A 20,810-nucleotide genomic window follows, 5' to 3' on the forward strand; every position below is an offset into this window, starting at 1 on the left:
GTACATACATGTTAGATGTATAACTTGATGAATTTTTATGTGGACTCTGTCTGACCCTCATCCAGATCAAGAGTTATAGAACACTCCAGTATCCAGAAGGCTCCTTCGTACCCTTTCCTATCGCCCAGCAAGAGGTAACCACCCTTCTGACTCCGGGTGTTTACGTTCATTTTGCCTATTTTTGTACTTTGCACAAATGTAGGACACATTGATTTTGCACTTAATACCCCATCAGGGGCACCTTTCACATCTATACCTGGTCACCAATCTAAACCTGAATAGTCGTCACTGATCTCTTTGACCTTCTGATCCATGCCCCTGGGTAATTTAAATGAGTCTGAATCTAAATCCATTTACTGCACTGTATCTTTTCTTAACCTTTCTGTCCTTATTACAATTTGCAACTACGCTTTTAGAGGTTATTGCTTCTTTGATGCCTACCCACCCCATCAGAACGCAGACTCCACATGTGCACGGCCTATGTCTGTTTTGCCCAGTTCCATGCCCCCAGCACCTAATGCGGTGGCACCCCCTTCGGGAGTCATCCAAGACATATTTCTCGAATGTGTGCATGCATGAGTAATGACTGTGTGAATAAATGGTACAATGTAATGGTTTGGAAAACACCAGGGAAGGATCACGGGTTTAATTTGGATACGCTGAGTTCAGAAAGAGCAGACTAGCGCAGACTCAGCCTCCCATACCCCTCCAGAATGGATCGAATCCTGTCTTCTGGATCCTTGTCATAATTTCCCACTTATATGTCTGTTCCTTCCACTAGACTGCTGGCTCTGTGAAGGCAGGGACGGTGACTCGTCACTTTGTCCCCAGTGGTCAGCTTGGCACATGGATGGGCTCACTGAATGAATGAGCTGGTAGAGTAAGTGTCTCAGTGTGCGAATTCCCAGAGAGGGGGAACCCCCCCAAAAAAACACCCAAAACATAATGCTTCCTGCCTATGTCTCCCTCCAGCTGTGTCCCCAGAGCTCAGTATCTAAATACTGAAAAAATGCTTCTGGAATTGAACTGTCCTTCCCCTGACTGCGATTGAAATATAGACTTTGCAGTTTGGGCTACAGAATGACCTTCCTCAGGGCACTCACTTGGAGGTGCCAAGACAAGAATGATCAGTATTTCAGAGTGTGGAGGGCAGTGAGGTTATCTAGGAGGAGGGACTGGAGAAAATCTCATTTCTGGCAGCAGTGGGATAAAAATCTTTTACAGAACAGAAGACCTTTCCTGAGCCACCTTAACGGTGCCACTTCTTATATGTGATTTGCCATAAGCAGCAAAGAATGAAAATCACCCCAACTATGGTTTCTATGAGAAAATGTGAATGTTTAAGGAATGATAAATACTAGACACAGAATTAAAGTCGTCTAGACTTTAGGAGAGGTATGAAGGCAAAAAACTTTAGGGTAGTTAATGTCCTTGGAAAATATGTCTTGTGAGAGGTTAGTTATCTATACAAAGGTATAATTATATTATGGTGTGTGTTTGGAGTGTTTTGAATGCGGCTTTTACAGCAAAACATGGTTGAAAATGAGAAGAATTAGGTGCTAAGCACTTGGTCAGCAAGGCTGCCTTACAGATACATGATAAAGAAGTAAGGACTGTAGTTTTGCAAGCATGTTATCAAATTGTGTCTGTAATTTTCTGCCCCCGTGTCTGTTCCTCCCACTACTCTGAGGGCAGGGACTGGGACTCATTCAGGCTGTAGCCCCAGTGCCTGCAAAGAAGAGGTGCTCAAAGTGACTGTAGAATGAATGAATGAATGAATGAATGAATGAATGAATGAATGAATGAATGAACGAATGAATGAACTAACGAATGAATGTGTAAATGCTTATTTTTGTTACTGCAATAGAAAAGGCTTAAGGGTTTCTATAAAATTGCTATTAGTAGATTTCTCTAGTGTAGTTTAAATTATACACACATATTACATGAATAAGCACCTATGTGTATTCACACATACATACATATATACGCTTATGTATAAAATAGATATAGTTGAAAAAAATAAGCAAATATTAAACAAACAACTCCGGGTCCTGCCGCAGTCTCCGCGCGGTCCCCAGTCGCGTCGGCGGCCGCCCGGAAGCCCACCTTGAGGAAGGTCAGGCAGTCTTGGCTGTCGCTCTTGTCCTTCCGCAGGTCGAAGTTGTAGAGGGCCCGGCACAGTGGGGGCGGCTGGGGCAGCTGCTTGATGACTGCCACCGAGCTGGCTGGGAAGAAGCCGCTGACCCCGTTGACCTCCCCCTGGTACCAGTTCTCGTCCAGCTGTCTCCGCAGGAGGATGACATCTCCCTTGTTAAAGCTCAGGTCGCCGGGGTTCTGCCCTCGGTAGTTGCATAAGGCCTTCGCTCGAGGCACCTGCCAAGGAAACATGCGCTTGGCTTAGAGGCTGGAGGGACAGAATGAATCATATTAATAATCACCTACGGAGGGCTCCCGGTGTGCTAAGTGCTGAAGGCGGGTCGCCCCGCGGGTCTGTAAACACCGAATGCAAGGCTGACAGCCAAGGAGGCTGCTGCGAACGGGCAGAATTAGGTGGCGAATTACATGCAGAATCACATGGTGGAATTATACGATCTGTGGGCCGTATCTTTGGGATGGGCTCTAATCATCCCCGTTTCTAAGTAGGGCGACTGAGGCACAGAGTGGTTTAATGACTTGCCTGAGGTGACACAGTTGGGAAATGGCCACCTGATTTTAGAGCGCCTGTGCTTAACTACTGTGCAGGGAACAGGACCTGGGACTTAATTCCACAACTACACGCCCTTGAGTGAGTCGGTGACTCCGGGGCCTGGATACTGATTTTGAGTTCTGGCGCCACCTCTTTTTCCTGTGTGACCATGGTCAAGTTATTTAGTCTTTCGTAAAGCATATTCACGTATAAAATGGGGGTAATAATAGAATAACCTCCCCCCCCCCCCATTAGCGTCGTTGTGAGGAGTAAGACATATTCATAATACTTTTAGCTTGTTGCTTGGTACGTAGTATGTGCTCAATAAACGACCTCTCTTATTATCATCACATATAATGGAGGGCTTATGACACCAATTCTATATACTCCTCAGTATCGATGGGAGGAAAACTGGGCTGAAAACTCCGCGAAAATAGAAATTGTTACATGAGGGTGAATCAACGTAACACGTCTTCAGCGTTCTCTAGAAACTGCAAACCTCACGAGTGTTGGCATCATTAGGAAGTGCAACTGACACACATCATTAGTCAGAAATCAATCATCAATTAAAAAAATTTAGCTAAAGTATCATCATTTGTCAAATCTGTTGTCCGTCTAAATAATTACTTCAGTCAAATGCATTTTTTTTTTCCCCCGAATCAAAACGGTTTCTGCACGCAGAAATGGCCTTGCTCTGGTCTCCTTGAAGTCAACCTGGCAAAGTGAGAGTTCTAATAACTTAGGTTTAATAGAAAGCCCGTCCGTGGCACCTGGGACTGTGTTTTATTTTGTGCTTTTCTCAGCACTAGGGTGAAACAGTCCCCTCTCCTGGGGGCAGTCTTGCTATTCGTAAGGGGGTGTAAGAAGGCATTAATTCAGTTCTTCATGGACCTCCTGAGTCTGCTGTGTTCGTTTGAAAAGGAATTTCAAGCAGCTTAGGGGTAGAGACAAGACCTGAACAGCATCGTCTTGCTGATGGATGGCAGAGCAAGCTCTTCTGCCGGTCCCTGGATACAGGAGAGGGAGCCCAAAGGGGTAGGAAACTAGGGGAACCCAGCTCACCCACAGGAAACCAGCGAGCAGAGGTGTGCGTGCTAGGAGGTTTACTTAGTACAGTGCCGTGGATAAGTGGAATTGGCTGAATAAATATGATGCACCCATACAATGGGCACCCTGTGGTTATTAAAATTGATGATGCTGATCTATAATTAATAACACTGAGTTACTCATAATATACTGTTAAGTATAACAGAAGAGATTAAAACAGTTGTGTAGACTAGGCTTTCATTATAAATGAAATCTATAAATATCTATCTATCATCGATCTATCTATCTATTATCTATCTATCTATCTATCTATCTATCTATCTATCTATCTATCTATCATCTATCTATCTATCTATCATCTATCTATCTATCTATCTATCTATCTATCTATCTATCTATCTATCATCTATCTATCTATCTATCTATCTATCTATCTATCTATCTATCATCTATCTATCTATATCTAAACATATATATATTTTTTACCTGGGGAAAAGACTAGATGGCTATACACCAACATTTTGTGGTGAGATTTCTGAATATTAAAAACATTGTTCCCCTAAGTGCTTCGCTGTGTTTTCTAACTTTTCTACAATGAAATGACTATATTGCCTATTAAAATTGGATTGTAAAAATAAAATAAATAACACAGGGGGATGAGAAGCGAAAGACTTGGGAGGGATTTGGAGAGAAAATGAGCCACACTGGGTAGGATCAGCAAACGACGCAACGGGCTTTTTGGAGACTCCCCTTGCTTGACAAGGAAGCAGGTCGGCAGACGCAGGATGAGAGCAGAAGACGTGGGGAGGGGTCGGAATCTGTAAACCCCCATGTTGGCTGGATCGGGGAGCAATAGTTGCCCCTCCATATCCCTTCTCCCCCGTTTTCCATGGAAATAAATCACCATTTTTTTTTTCTTTTTTCTGGTTACGTGACCATTTAGAGCAGTGGTCAGGTTTTCCAGGGGCCCGGGCAGCTCCGTGCTGCCAGGGGGGTGTAGGTAACTTTTCGGAAGGGTTCTTGCTGAGACAGGCCCATTTCCCCTCCCCTCCGTTTGCCACGTGGGCTCAGCTGCCATCCCGAACAAAGGACGAAGGTCACGCCCAATGGGAAAGGCAGTGGGCTGGGTCGCAGAGCTGCTGCTGGCGTCCTGAGCTACTTGGCTTCCAGGCTTTTTTGTCTGAATGATAAATAAACGCCCACCTTGTCTAATGCACTGTTATTTTGGGTTTGTAAAAGGAAAAGAAAAGACAGGAAGAATTTTAAAATTAAGGAAAAAGTTAAAGCCCCCTTTCACTTTGCATAAGAATAATAGCGATAGCTAATATTTATTGTTTTTTCCTGTATGCCAGGCACTGTGCTAAACACTCCACAATACATTTATAATTTTCATAACGAACTGTGACTAGAAAACTGGGTATCAGAGGGCGTAAGAAGTTGCCCAGGGTCATGAAGCTAGAAAGTGGTAGAGTTAGGATTTGAACTCAGGCCTGCCTGCCTCCAAGCCAAGCTCTTAACCAGTCGGCCAGTGTTGCTCACAATGAAGTCAGTGGGTCACGGGCATCAGAATCCTGACAGATGCTAAAAATGCAGGTTCCTCACCCCATCCTTGACCTATTTGACCAGAATCTCTCTCTTTTCTTTAAATCCTCACCCGAGGATATTTTTTTCCATTGTTTTTCAGAGTGGAAGGAGGAGGGAGGGAGACAGAGAGAAACATCGATGTGACAGAGACACATCGACTGGTCGCCTCCCGCTCACAAGCCAGCCCGGGCTGGGGACTGAGCCTGCAACCGAGGTACGTGCCCTTGGCCGGAATCAAACCCAGGACCCTTCAGTCCGAGGGCCGACGCTCTAACCACTGAGCCAATCAGGCTCGAGCTGATCAGAATTTCAAGTGTGATTCAAGTATCTGCATTTTTATCAAGCCCCCCCCCAGCATCTAAGTTTGATGACCCCTGGCCTGCGTTAAATCTTACTCTAATTAGGGGGGGAGCAATGAAGTTTTGATGTGGTTTTGTGAATGGCTAAGCTGCTCTCTTCCTTTCTTTTCTGGAAGACAGCCAGTGCAAATGGCTTACGCATTTTATTATTTTTTTTAAAATTTTTTTTAAAAAATATATCTTTATTGACTTCAGAGAGAGGAAAGGAGAGGGAGAGAGAGATAGAAACATCAATGATGAGAGAGTCACTGATCAGCTGCCTCCTGCACGCCCCCCACTGGGGATTGAACCTGCAACTCAGGAATGTGCCCTGACTGGGAATCGAACCCCGATCGCCTGGATCCTAGGTCGACGCTCAACCGCTGAGCCACGCCCGGCCGGGCTGGCTTACGCACTTTGATGACTACTGAGCATGTGTATACAACTGAAACTGCACTAAATGCTTAAACCTCTTTGAAGATGTAGTAACTTGGAAACCCTGAGATAGTGCTAATGGCTTTGTTGACCATGAATGACCCTCGGGCTCTGGTGGACTGTCCAGCGGGAGTTGGAGGGAGCCCATAACATCACGACGTGTTGTCAAACGTGCTTCACCTCTAGTATTCTGACACCAAATGTCAACCGTGGTACTTTCTTCACCTAGGATGTTAATTCATAATTGTTTCTTTTTGTTGATGGCCGATACCCTTTCTGTTGATTTAAACTTATACATTATTTTTACTCCACATGCCCAGCAGTACTCATATATTCCAAAGCCGCTGGACCACTTGAGAGCGTCAATGCCCCTGCTGAAGGAAATACGTATATATTCGGGTCTGTAAACCTCGCAGTGTGAACCTGGAGTACTTCCTGCAGATGACTCTGACTGCTGGGTATTGACAGGGACCAGGGTGATATCCAAAAGAAAAAGACTTTTATATTTCTAGGGGATTTCATTGAACTATATAAATTGGGCATCATTCACTGTATTTACTCTGCCCCCCAAGCCCATCACCTTTTCTCTCTCTCCCTCAGTATGCGTAAGTATTGTGAAAGTTAATTGCAAATTCTACTTTCAACACCCTCTTATCTTCTTTCTTTTCCTCCCGCATTACCCCTCCCCTGGCACTCTCAGCTCCTCACTCACGGCTACAGGAAACATTGGCTTCCAGGCTGTAAAAAGGGGGCTAGAGAAGGCGGAGAGAGAGAGGAGGGTCTGAAAGGGGAAGGAAAGGAGCAGTTAGCGTGGCTCTGGCAAGCCACAGGAGGCTTCCCGACGGTATTCCACCACGGCACTTCCCAGGTATCGTCTCATTCATCCGACCCCCAAGCCCAGTGAGGCAGGTGGCATCGCCCCGTTTCACTGAAGACGAAACACACTGGGGGATGTTTGATGTCGCGGCGCAAGGTCACACGGCGAGGGTGTGGCAGCCCCCAGACCCACTTGGGCTCATCTGACCTCAAAGCAGCCTCACTCGTTCAACCAGCCGAAGTCGCCGAAGTATGTTTCCCATCGTAAAACTCACCGGGGGCCCTGCTTCGTAATCAGAATCGGAACGTGCTGGCCGCATTAGCATGAATTATTGAGCTCCAGGGCCCTCACATAAAAGGTAAGCACCTGAAGAGACTCAGCTGGCTGATTCTATCCGGTCCTCAGCTGTTCTCTCAAGGGAAAGTGACTCCAAGTGCCACATCAGCAATCAGCGTCGCCTTGTTGGTAACGTCGTTCGTCACCCGTAGAATAGACGTTTTCCCAGGTGCAGGCGGGGGGGGGGGGGGGGGGGCGGGCAACAGGGCAGCTGGGAAGGCCTCGCAGCCGGGTCATTACCACGCTCTCTTTTCTGGTGTTTCCAGAAAGTCAGATAACCCAGCGGAAGCTGGTGGGTACCTAAAACGCTTTCCTTTGCTGAGATTCAAAAGGCTTAAGATTTCTATGCTCCTGCAATTTTCTATTGCTGTGCCACCTCCATGGGGTCTGGAAGCCACAAGGGCCATGCTTCTGATGGAGGGATGAAGCACAGAGCCCACAGACAAGGACGCAGGGGCACGTGGAGATACTCACAGTAAAATTACGGTGGAGTAATTATGGCTATTAGTAGTAAAACTATGGCAAGCATCCCTTCTTTGAGGAACCTGCTTGCTCTTCTGATGGGCATACCATTCACTCTGGCCTCACCACACACACAGGGTTATGTGGTCCAGGTGGACCAGTTAGAGTCCCCAAGTCCCCCTCGCACAGTGCTTGGTACAGGTCAGGCATGTGCCCCAAACAAGGCCAATTAGAATCTTCTTTGAAGTTTGATAGATAGATGCCAAGAAGTGAGTCTTCCTTTTGGATCTTGAGCCTTGAATGGTGAGCTGTGGGCTATCAGTGGTGATATTTCCCAACCAGTAGACACACCTTCCTGAAGAAAGCTGCAGAAGGCAGCAGAACCAGAGATATAGTGAGATAGGTAGGTAGATGGAGCCTGGATAATAATGATTGAACACCTAGATCCAGCTGTGCCTGAAGGATACACAGTTAAATGAGATTATATCCCCAGTGTGGTACTTATCACTGAAATTACCTGGAGTTATTTTATGACACTTTAAACTGAGCAAGTCCTGAATAACACATGTAAAAAAACCCAGAAACAACAAAACCATCTAACAATGGAATATTCAAATAGCAGACTTCAGAAACAGCAGGAGATCAAGCTGCCAATGGGCCCTGAGTTTATTCCCAATTTGAAAACAATGAAGGAGGCATGTGGATTGATAACAGGGTACAGAAAAGGAGCCCAAGTGGAGCAGAACCACCGAAGTCAGGCACACACGGAGAAAAGTGAGCTGGAGGTGAGAACTCAACCTGCTGCTGTGTGAGCAGCTCTTCACCATGCTCTAGTGACATTTCCCACTCATTTAGAAAGGGCTTGGCCTGGTTCTCTCTATTCCTGGCATAGGGTGGGGCCAAAACCAACATGCTGAGCTAACTGCTTACTTCCCCGAGCTGGCCATAGCATCACCCATCACCACAGAAGGAAGCCAAGAAAAAACACCCTGGCCTTTGGCTCAAGTTATCCACTAGGCTATGAATTTTCTGCTGGAGCATTCAGGGCTTGTGTCTGAAGCACCTCTGTATCTCTGCCTCTGAGCCCTGAACATAAACAAGTGTTTAATAAATGCTTGATGGATGAATGAATTTGTGAATTAATCAAGAAACAACCAGGAATTACCAGTCTTGTAGCATGCGAGCTTAAGAAATATGACTGATAATAATTATTTGAAATCAGATCATTTGGTATGAGCTGGAAAAAAAAAGGAAAAAAAAAAAAGGAGAGTTTGGTCATATTTGCCAGATTGCCCTGACTTAATAATTTGGTGCTATACACACTCGAAAAGTGTTCAATACTCAAATAAGCTCAGGAAATACTGAGTTAAAGTCACACAGATTTCGTTGCTGACTGGCTTCTCAGAAGGTTTACTCTGCTGATGTGATTTGTGCTTGCATCGGGCCCACTTTGCAGGATTAGCAGAACAGGCCTTGGGAATGTTGGGTAAGGTAAATGTGACTTCCCCGTGGTTTCCCTCTACTGGTGAGACAAAGGGTCAACTAACTGTCCTGGATCCCAACTTGCTAGTTTCTGCTTAGCCAGCGGAGCCACCTGCCTCCCTCCCTCCCTGATAATCCCTCTGGAGTAGTTTTGTTGGGGGCAGTGGAGTGTGTATTAGAAAGTGCTGGCCGGCCCTTGTGCACGTTTCCCCTTCTCCTCTGGGGAGGGAGAACTACCCACAGTCACTCAACAGGATCAGATCTGGCTGCTCTTGGCAAAGCCCAGACCATCTGCTGCTTAGGGGCTTGAGGTCACCAGAAGGCACACATTACTGTGATCTTCCTAAGTGTAAATCCCTGAATGTGGCCATCCATTTTGAGGCCAGGCTATGAGACACTCTATGTGAGTTTCTTTTTTCATAGAGAATTTTACTTGTTCGGGGAGGTACTAGGGTGCAACAGCGCACAGGTATTGGAGTCAGGTCGGATGTCGGTTTGCATTCTGGCTTTTGTGACTTTGGCCAAATCACCTCTGTTTTTTCAGTCCTCACCTGAGGATATTTTTCCCACTGCTTTTCAGAGAGAGTGGAAGGGGGAGAGAGAGAGAGAGAGAGATGTGAGTGAGGCACATTGATTGGTTGCTTCCCACACGTACCCCAACTGGGACTGGGAATTGAGCCTGCAACTGAGGTACATGCGCTTGGTTGGAATGGAACCCAGGACCCTTCAGTCCACCGGCCGATGCTCTAACCACTGAGATGAACTGGCTAGGGCTGGTCAAATCACTTCTTGATTCTTAGTTTGGATCACCCACAAATTGGGGGTGCAGTAAACTCAGTTAAGTTTAGTTTATACAAATTGTGCATATTCCAATGAAAGTTTTGGCCCTTGACCTGGGAGATGACCTCTAAACCCTTGAAATATCTTGCCTGATCAGAGAGATTTTGACTGCCTGGGGCCTTGGGACACAGCAGAGTCTAAGCTAATGATGTGATTTAGGGTGGTGGCCTTGGGTCATGCAGTAGAACCTTGACTTCTGGAGGGGCTGGAGACTAAGGTCAACCACCTGACCCAAACCCAGTGAAAGTCCCTGGACAGCCGGTCTCTGGTGCGCGTCCTTGGTCGGCAGTATTTCATGCATGTTGTCCTGAGCTGTTGCTGGGCGAAATAAGTGTTCTCTGGGAGAGGACAACTGAAAGCTCGTGCCTGGTCCCTCCTGCACTCTGCCCCATGTAGCTTTTCCCATTTCTGGCTTCAATCTATATCCTTTCACTGTAATAAATTGTGACTGTGAGTATAACAGGGTTGCTACGTTCCGTGAGCCCTTCTAGTGAATCGTTGAATCCGAGGGGGGTCTTGGGGACCTCTGAACACACTTCAGAGGTTTGTTGAGAGGACTAATGAGATAAATTACATGGAGTACTTACCAGTGTGTCCAGCAAATAATCATCCAATCAACAAAGATTCTTAGAGATTTTGCCCAAGGGAGGAGAGGGGGGTCATGAGCTTGCTGTTAACTCCCTGGCCTGACTTTCCCAGTCCTAGTTGTTATTCATTCTTTCTTTCAATAATTTTTTGAGTGCCAACTATGCCAACCATTGTGTAGTTGGAGAGCGAAAGACCAAACTTATAAATAAACAGATAAATATATAATTACAAGTTGGAGTAAGTTTTATGGAGGAAAAGAAGAGTGAGGTGAGAGAAATGCTGAGAGTTGGGGAGGAAACTGATGTAAGTAAGATTGTTATTCCTGGCCCTGTATCTGCATCTGAGACTCTATTCTGTTCTGTGATTTTTGTCATGTGTTTCTCTCTTTGCTTCTCCTTCCCTCAGTCTTCTGTCTCACACCTGTCTTCCCCCAGTCCTGGGTAGAGAGCTGGGACACCATGGCTCTCCAGTTTCCTTCTTTATTTATCTTCTGCTACTTTGAGCCAGTGGGCATGACATTCTTTCCTTCCTCTCCTTTTTTTTTTTAAATCCTCATCTGAGGGTATGTTTTTATTGATTTTTAGAGAGAGAGGAAGGGAGAGAGAGAGAAAGAGAGAAACATTGATCGGCTGCCTCCTGTTCATGCCCCGACTGGGAATTGAACCGGCAACCTAGGCATGTGCCCTGACGGAGAATCGAACCTGCAACCTTTTGGAGCACGGGATGACACTCCAATTGACCAAGCCACCTGGCTAGGGCTTTCCTTCCTCTCTTAATAAAATATTGACTAAGCACTACTTTCCCTTAGTTCCAGGATATGCCAGACTTCTTCCCCTGGTTCCCCCTGCCTCCCATCAAGGGCCCTGTAGCAGGAGAAAGGTGAAGGAAGCAGGAATTTACCCCAGTGGGCAGAGAAAGAACAACTCACAATCATTAGCCCCTTCAGCATGCTTTCACTTTTCCCTCCAAACACTTCCCTGAGATTGTTTTGGGGTGATTGCATTCCCCCATCATAGGAGGTAATCCCAGACATGCTCATAGCCATATCCCTGGCTCCTGACAAGAGCTGGTTCTAATAAATAGCTTGGCATTGCTTTATTATTATTTTTAAAAAATATGTCGTTATTGATTTTGGAGAGAGGAAGGGGGAGGGAGAGAGAAACAACAGTGATGAGAGAGTCATTGATCGGCTGCCTCCTGCACGCCCCTAACTGGGGATGGAGCCTGCAACCCGGGCATGTGCCCTGACCAGGAATAGAACCCCGATCTCCTGGGTCATAGATCGATGCTCAGCTGCTGAGCTATGCCGGCTGCGCAGCGTTGCTTTAGAAATGGGTTGGGTGCCAGGTCCCAGAGATGCCCAGCGGGATAGCTCTGAATTGTCCAGAGAACCAAAGCATTTCCATTGCCATCTCGTGCTCCAGGAGGGCACAGGGCACCCTTGAGGAAGGACCGGAGGCGTGTGGCAGCCTGAAGGACAAGGGAGGAGCTATCTCACTCGTCCCAGGAGGTCATTCTGCTCCCTTCTATTATCTGCATCTCCAGAGTGAGCTCTTCCTAAAGGCATGGCTCCTGGTGCGTGAGCCTCTTTCCATATGGCTTGAGAAGCTGAGCCAGATCCACCACGCAGAGGGAGGATCCTCTTGCTTAGGAAAATAAAGCTTTGGCTACATGGTCACTGGCTTTCTCCCCCAAGTTGTTTCTCTCTCTCACCCCCATGTGAAGATTTCTGGAGCTGAAGGAGGAATGACTTAGTGACAGCATGACCCAGGCAAACGCAAAATGTTTCTGATAATGGGGCCATCTGGTCTGGGGGCTGGGGTTGGCCCCTAGATGTGATGCTCAACTAGAAACTTGCATTTCTGGGTGAGGCACTGAACCTCAGCTGCAAAGAGGTGATTCTTGTTACCTCTCCTTCCAACTCTAAAGCTAACAGGATGTTAAGGTGAATGATCAGTGCTCCAGGAGCATCTTTACAGTAGTACAGAAATAAAGGTGATGGATTTGAAATGGAACTAAACTGGCAACATGTAGATAACTACTGAGATTTGAGTCATGGGTAGAAGGCAATTTATTGTACTCTTCTCTCTACTTTTGTGTATTTGTTCCTCCTTGGAATTGCTGCTGAGGTGTAGGTGCCACCAGCAGGCCAGCTGCAGTGGCGGGGAATGAAATGACTGAATGCTCCCAGACCCTTGGGGAAAATGACTTTGACGAGGAGAGCTGAAGTAGCTGGGCTTGTCCTCTATTGTCCAGAAAGTTGCATCTTGATTTCGAATGGATTATTTCTTAATTGGTCTTCACCCTTCAAGGCTTGCATGTTTGTGTGTGTGTGTGCGTGCATACCTACAGCTATTTGCACTTTAATTTGGTGATACCATGGGGAAAAGCCTGCATGACCCGTGTTGAAAGCAGCAAGCCTGGGAAGTTAGAACTCTTCCCTCTGGGTTCAGCTGCCCTCAAAGCCAAGATGTTCACCCCAGGACCTTCTGCAAATCTGCAACTTGTCTGCCTCTTTCAACCCAAAATTCAGAGCATTCCTCTCATTTATACCAAATGGAACAGATCTGACCTTGGAGACAAAGTACCTTGCCTGACTATAGAGCTGGACTCCATGTTAGGAGTGAGTGTATATCAGAAAGATGCTAAGGACCCACGTGTCATCTGTCCCACTAGGCACAGGGTCATTTCTTTCAAGTAGGAATCCTGAATCTAGGGAAACCCTCGGGAAGTCCCTGAGAAATGGAAACGTCTCCTATGATTAAGCTATAACGGTGTCTTGCAATCATTTTTCACTCGGGGATAGAGTCAGTAGTCCTAGGCATGTGAGCTACTGCAGAATGTGTGGGCAGTTCTTTTTCCCATCAGGTCATATCCAGACAGGAGCCAAGACCCTTGGCATTGCCTCCATGTCTTCTGCATCGTTGTCTTCAGGAAGCCCTTACTGTCCCCCAAGGTGAGCTGGGTCTCCTTTTTTGTGGGCCATTGGACCCCATTCTTGCCCTATCACGGATTCATCACCGTGCCTTGTAATTGCTGGTTTACTTGTCTGCCGGCCCAGCAGATCTGAACTCTGCATGGTCTATGACTGTCCATCTTAAACTCCTAACACCTGGCAAGCGATGCCATCCACTCATTCACTCAGCAAGAATGTACCAAATGCCTGCAATAAGTAAGCCAGACACAGTCTCTGCCTTTCTGGGACTTACATTCTAGCTGCATCTAGTGAGCACTCAGCAAGTATTTGTTGAAGGAATGGATAAGTGAATGAATCAATGTTAAACCTCGCGATGGCACTTAAACCCAATTTCCACTTTGATATTTTGCCACCTCCGCTCCTGACATAAGGTTCCAGCATGCCCAGCTAGTTATTTTTCCAGAATTGGGGAGTATCCAGGCATGTTAGCCACAGTTACAAACAGTATTTTTCTAGGTCACCCTTTAAAAAAAAGACCCCATTATTCAAAATGTGCTTTGAGCTATGCCCATATCCCAGTCTTTCCAAAGGACACCTGCCTGGGAGACTCCTCCCGTTGAGGATGTCTCCTTTCCCGCATGTCTTCTTCATCAAGTGTATAATCTCTACCGCAGGCAGCCACGATGAGTGACACAAAATGCCAGCTGGCAGCTCCAGGAAAGGAGCAAGGAGATATCTTTTTCTGCCTATTCAGAACACTGAAATCCAATTTGTCGCCACATGAGCCAAAGAAAGCAGCTCTCAGCAGCTGTTGATCTGAGAGGCTCCAGCTCGTTTCCATGACCTGGGTGGCATGCTCCTCAGGCACGTCTGGGAGTGGGTGGGCATGAGGGAGTATCCCTCCTTTCTCTTCCCTAAGGGCTGGCCTTGGGGTGGGCCTGTTTTCAGGTGGCAGAAAAAATGATAGAGTCACTCTTTCAAAAACCTTGTTTATTGTGGATGGACATTCCTCGATAATTGCTGTCTTCTTATTACATTTGCCCTCACTCGGTGGTGTGCTGGTAAACCAGCTGGGGGTGGGGGACTCTGATTTGTGCCCATTTCTGTGGTGTAAATACTCCTACTTTGACTACCAACCTGATGTCACTGAATATGGAATTGGGAAGACATAAGACATGTGTGTTATTGCCTTTGGTGAGCCAGTAGGAGCCTGTTCCAGCACCACTAGATAGCTGCCTGAGTGGCACTCGCCCCAGAGGTGAAAGATTGCTCTAGACTAGCACCACTGTCTTTCTACAGTTGAGGTTTTAGGATATAGTGGGTAAAATCCTTTTGCATGTGTTATGTCATTGGGCTCTGAGCACAACACTGCCTGGTAAGAATGAAGATGCTTACTTGGTAGAAGAAGAAACTGAGGCACAGGGAGATGTGACTTGCCTCAGCTCACGTAGCCGGGGTTTCCTGGGTTCTTATCTCTCCATTCTGGACTCTGGCCATTGTCCTCTCACACTGACCACTGCAGCCAAACCGGATGTCATTTTGTGCCATCAGGGCCTCCTGCACTCTCACTCCTTAGGTTCTTCCCAGAATTCTACCCTCGCCCTCTCCTGCCCACCTGCTGCTTGTCTTTTGGGCCTCAGCTTAAACATCAAGTCCCCGGATGTCCATGTCAGGGTCAGGGGTCCCTCCTGCGCACGTTTATGACACTCTCCGTCACCCCCATCATGGTTCGCAGTCACAGGGTGTTGAAGTGGCTTGTTCATTGATCTGCCTCCTCTAGCAGGCTGTAAACCTGGCGAGGGCAGAGGCTTCATCCAGCTCACCGCTGAGCCCGGTGCCAAGCACAGAGTCTGGCCCAATAAGTATTTTTAGAATGAATGAATCTCTGAACGATGTCCTCCTAACCTCAGACTCACTGAACGTTTGTTCTCTGCACTGTCTCCTATCAGGACTCCGTGAGTCCATTTCCTCACAGGCTGGCTGGGGTTTCTCAGGAACCTGGGGGGCCCCTGCCTTGCCCCGGCCCCTCCGGGCTTTGCAGTGTCGCCGAGGCAAGCTGAGAAACCTGTTTGGTGCGCTAGGAAATGTGCTCATTACACGCATGCCAAGACAAAGACACAGGAAGAAGGCTCCAGCCAGGAGCACCCGAACCTCCGGGAAAGGAGGAATGTTCAGGAATATTCTGGAACTCGCATGTCCTATAATGACTGCAAGACTAAGCCTTGTGGATTAGCCTTGATTCCCTCAATTTCCCTCTGCGGAGGCAGGAGAGGATCAGGGCCGCTTGCACGCCAGGATCTGCTGACCCCCCGGCACCGCAGAACCTCGTGCATACCCGAGGCATTAATTACAAACATTTAATCGCCTTCTGGAAACACGGGCGCCCGCCCCTTAGGACAGGCAGGCGCAGAGGCCGGCGACACTCGCTCCTTCCCTTGTGTCACCTGAGCCTGCCCAGCCATCAAGCCGCAGGGCGTTCAGCTTTGCTCTGGAGCATGCATGAGAAAATAATTAATTCGCCAGTCGTCAGAGGATCTGGTCATGCCTCCAGAAGCACTGAGCCTGGCAGAACTTTGTGCGACACTGAAATGTGCCACTCTGCCCAACACGGCAGCCACCAGCCACGCGTGGTGACCGAGGCCTCGCCAGGCGCTCGTGCAACTGAGGAACCAGATTTTAAATTTCACTTCCTTTTCATTAATTTAAATTTGAAGTTGAATAGCCACACATGGCTAGTAGCTACTATATTGGACAGCACAGCTCTCCATGTAATTATCCTTCTGTCTTTTTCTAGGAGATGAGAGTTCTACCTTTTAAAGATAGATTTATAGATTTATATTTATACTTCACGGTCACAGGAATTACAGAGGGCTGAAGAACAGTTAAATTATACCTCTGGGCTATAATAAAAAATTCATAAAATGGTTAAACTATAAGACAAGTGCGATAGCAAGGAATAAAAGAGGAGGGGGTGTGTGTGTTTGAAATCTAGAGATTAAAAGAGACTTAGGAGGCATATCAACCAAATGCAATGTGTGGAACTTGGTGGATCTCAATTCAAACAAACCAATTATTTAAAAATTATTTCACAATTGGGGACATTTGGACATTGGATATTTGATGATATCAAAGAATTTTTAGATGTGATAATGATATGGAGGCTTTGTTTAAAAAATAGTTCTTATCTTGAAAGGTACCTATTCAGTTGTTTACACAGGAAAGAGGGTGACTTGGGCTTTTTCTCAGCTCTACCTGGTCCGGGGAGAAAGTGAATGGGCTATAGATGAAATACGATTGGTTTTATGCTGATAATTATGGAATCCAAGTGATTGGTACATAGAGGCATATTATTATTATATTATCTATTTTTATATTTAGAAATTTTCATAATAAGAAGTTTTTTTAAAAAAATCATCAGAGGGATGCCAATATTGTTGAGAGATGGGCAAACAGGCACGTTCCGTCTTAAATGTTGGGAGCTTAACATTTCTTATTGGGAAGGCAATTTGGGTACATTGATCAAGAAAGACAAGTATCACATGATCTCACTCATATGTGGAATATAATGAACAAAATAAACTGATGAACAAAATAGACTTAGAAACATAGAAGCATGGGACAGACTGAGGGGTCTCAGAGGGAAGGTGGAGGTGGGGGAGTGGATGGGGAGAGATTAACCAAAGAATTTACATGCGTAAATGTATAACCCAGGGGCACAGACATTGGTTGGGAAAAGCCTGGGGGTGGGGTGGAGGAAATCAATGCGGAAAAAAGGGGACATCTGTAATACAACAATAAAGATAAATAAATTTTTAAAAAAGATTTAAACTACATGTGCCTTTTGACCCAGAAATCCTGGTTTTAGGAATTTCTCCTGGAGACACATGCAAGAATCTGTGTAAAAGCTTGTGAGGTGCAGGGTTGTTTATAATGGTGAAGAATTGGAAATAGCCTAAATGTCCTTTGGTCATGGACTGGCTAGTAAATGATGGCATGCAACTGCTGTGGAAGGATAAGCAGATTTAGAGAGAGCGAGGCAGATCAGTGTGGACTGCCAGCAGAAAGATGTTCATGATATACTCTTGGGTTTACAAAAAAGCAAATTTCAAAAAGTAGCAGTGTGACCCAATAAAAGCTACATATGGATATTTATATATGTAGATCGGTGTACAAACACAGATAAAGCCTGGAAAAAACATACATCAAATTGATCTGGGGAGGGGAGGAGCTTACAACTCTACTAAAGTGAGTCTGAGTTGCTGTGTTATCTGTGGCTTTCGATTAGCTACAGACTCACGTCATCTGTTTCATGAGTAATCAACAACTGGCTCTCCCATCAGGCAACCTGGCTGCCATGGTCTGAATGTTGTGTGTCCCCCAAATTCATATGTTGAAACCCCCAAAGATGATGGTATTAGGACATGGGGCCTTAGGGAGGTGCCTAGGTCCTGAAGGTGGAGCCCTCATGAGTGAGATCAGTGGTTTTGTGGGGGACACCCCACAGAGATCCCTACCCTTTCCACCATGTGAGAAGACACCGGTTATGAACTAGGAAGAAGGCTCTCATCAGAATGTGGCCATGCTGGACTTCCAGCCTCCAGAACTGTGGGACATAAATTTCTCTTGTCTATAAGCCACCCAGCATATGGTATTCTGTTATAGTAGCCCACATGGACTAAGACACTGACCCTTCCTCCCAGGAGAAAATGAATGTTTTTGTGACTAAGAAGTTTCATTCAGCACAAACTGCTGGTCCCTAACCTACTTCCAAAGCAGAGAGGTGTTTAGAAAGTTCATTTCCATCATCATAGCTGCCAGTTACCGAGCAACACCCTGTGCCAAGGATTGTGCTAAGAGGTCTTTGCACATGTCTCTCACTCCCGGGCTCTGGAATCAAACTCAGATTCTCCCACTTGCTATTTGTGACCTTGGACTAGTTCCTTCAGATCAATTTCCTCGTCTATAAAATGGAAGAAAAAATAGTCCCTATCTCATGGGTATGAGAATTCAATGAGATAATGCATAGTAAGTGCCTGGCACATTTAATTGCTTAGCAAATGTCCACTCATTATTTTCTCACTTCAGCATTCCAACAACCTTATGTGGTATAAATAGTATTATACACCCATTTGGCAGATGAGGAAATGGAGTCCTAGAGACAATGATGTGCTGGCGCCAGCTCACATGGGCTTATGAGAGCAATTTGCTAAATTTTCACAAATATTTTGAGTTGGTCGCTCATCATGTTGGTAGCTTGAAATTAGCTGTGGTGGAATGTGAATATTTACACCATGGAATTAGCAAACACTACATTTGCCCCGAGAGCTGTTTGTTGAACATTATAGGCACACTGCTGCTTAAATAGTTAAGTCACTTGTCTAAGGCCCCATGGCTGGTGTGTGGCAGAGTCCAGATTTGAACCCTGCTCTGCTCATTATCCAAGATCTTAATGCTTGGATATACTTCGTGTGAGGTATAAATAAAAATATATAAATCTCTCTTTAAAAGCTAGAACTCCCATCTTCTGGACAAGGCTAGTAGGATAATGCTTTTCAACATCATGTCCCTAGAGAAGTGGTTCTCAAATTTTAGGGTGCATCAGATTTCCCAGAGAGGGTGGTCGTTGAAACCTACATTTCTGGGCCCCACTCCCAGAATTTCTTATTCATTTTTTGGGTGGGGTTCAATAATTTGCATTTGTAACCAGCTCCCAGTGATGCTGGTCCTGCTGGTTTGGGGGCCATACTTTGGGAACCATTGTCCAGGGCAAAAGCTGAAGCTCTGTGCCGCATATCTTGCCGTAATCCTACTAGGGCCGTGGCTTTAGCAATTCTCTCATCTGAAGACAGGAGGGTTGAGATAGTGATACTGGGCCCTGAGCTTTCTGCAGGAGGCCATTCTGGGAAGAGAGCTGTGTTCCCAGCATTGGAGCACAGGAAAACAAGAACCAAATCTTGGTGCCTCTCTCCAGTTGGCTCTGTTTAGCTTTGGCCAGTATCCCAGGAGCCTGAGCCGCTCCCCACACACAGCAAGAGGCAAATGAAAAAACACACACACCACATTTCAAAGTCTATCTTTAAAATCTGGCAGAAAGCTGCCCTATAATTATACTAGGTGAACTAGTTACAACTTCTCTTGTATTGATGTAGGATTATTGAGAGATTGCTCACACAGTTGTGTGGAATTCAGTTAATGAAGTTAGGGATTTATTTTAAAACCACTTCTCTTCTAACCACCCCTGGCCTCCTAAATATTATAGAAAACAAAATCACGAAGGAAAATGACATAAACCCTGAATTAATGTTCCCCATCAGAATATTTTTGCTACTTTAGAAGCACAACTCTCCCAGCCTAGTTTTCTAACTTGAGTACCTCATGTTTTGTAAACTCTTAGGGGAGAAGGCAAGAGGGCATGGAGGGACATACAAAAACTCACCTATACACAGAACTTCAAAAGAATTGGGGGAGCCAGGATGGGGATTTGCCATCCCAAGTTTGCACAGCTTTAATTCATTCCCTCTGCAACAGTGTCCTATGAACACACCTGGCCAGTGGTATATGAAAACAGACCAGGCCAGTGGACCTTGGTGGTCCAATTTTATATCCTGGGTTTGGGAGAAAGGACAGGCATTCTTGGCTTAAAAGGTGCCATGAGCTTCTACCATTTGGACTTGCTTTGATTGAGGAAATCAGAAAATATGATTCCGGGAATATGAATTCTGGCAGACAATTGGAATCCCAGTTTCTCGAGAGTAGGAAGTAAATCTTGTTAATATTTGTAGCTCCACATCCTTGAGCACATAATTAGGGTTCAATCAACTCAACAAATGCTTGAGGACGACAGAATGTTATCCTGGAAAGAATGACGGCTTTAGAGTCACAACAATTTCCATTAAAATCCCAACTATACCTCCTACTATTTGTGTGACTTTAAGCGAGTCACTTAGCCTCTTCGACACTCTGACCTGTAAAATGGGTCAGAAATGTACTGAATGCGGGTGTGTGCTGACACTGTTCTAGACACTGGGACTAAGTCAGTGAGCAAGGTGGTCAGCATTTCTGTCCTCAAGGTGTAATTTTAGAGCCTATCTCAAGCTGCCTCTCAGGAAGGCCACATACGGGACAAGGGTCAGAGTACCTACCCTATCCTGCTCTGCCACTAACTAGCTGTGACATCGCAGCAAGTGAATGATAGCGGGACCTGCCACATGGGAATGCTGTGAGCCTCCGCCACGCATCAGTAAGCACTTGCCTTTGTGCATATGTGGAGAAGACGTT

The 20,810-nt window shown here is 46.0% G+C and overlaps 1 protein-coding gene across 1 annotated transcript in view; it reads right to left on the reverse strand.

The window, feature by feature from the left end:
- Positions 1–20,810, reverse strand: part of SH3RF2 (SH3 domain containing ring finger 2) — a 111,587-nt gene that overhangs the window by 63,261 nt on the left and 27,516 nt on the right. The window contains exon 3 of the mRNA XM_016202921.2: positions 2,107–2,373. Coding sequence (XP_016058407.2) covers positions 2,107–2,373 — 267 coding nt within the window. The remainder of the gene's footprint in view (positions 1–2,106; positions 2,374–20,810) is intronic.

This window comes from Miniopterus natalensis, chromosome 4 (genome assembly GCF_054644295.1).
Source record: "Miniopterus natalensis isolate mMinNat1 chromosome 4, mMinNat1.hap1, whole genome shotgun sequence".
Taxonomy (NCBI): domain Eukaryota; kingdom Metazoa; phylum Chordata; class Mammalia; order Chiroptera; family Miniopteridae; genus Miniopterus; species Miniopterus natalensis.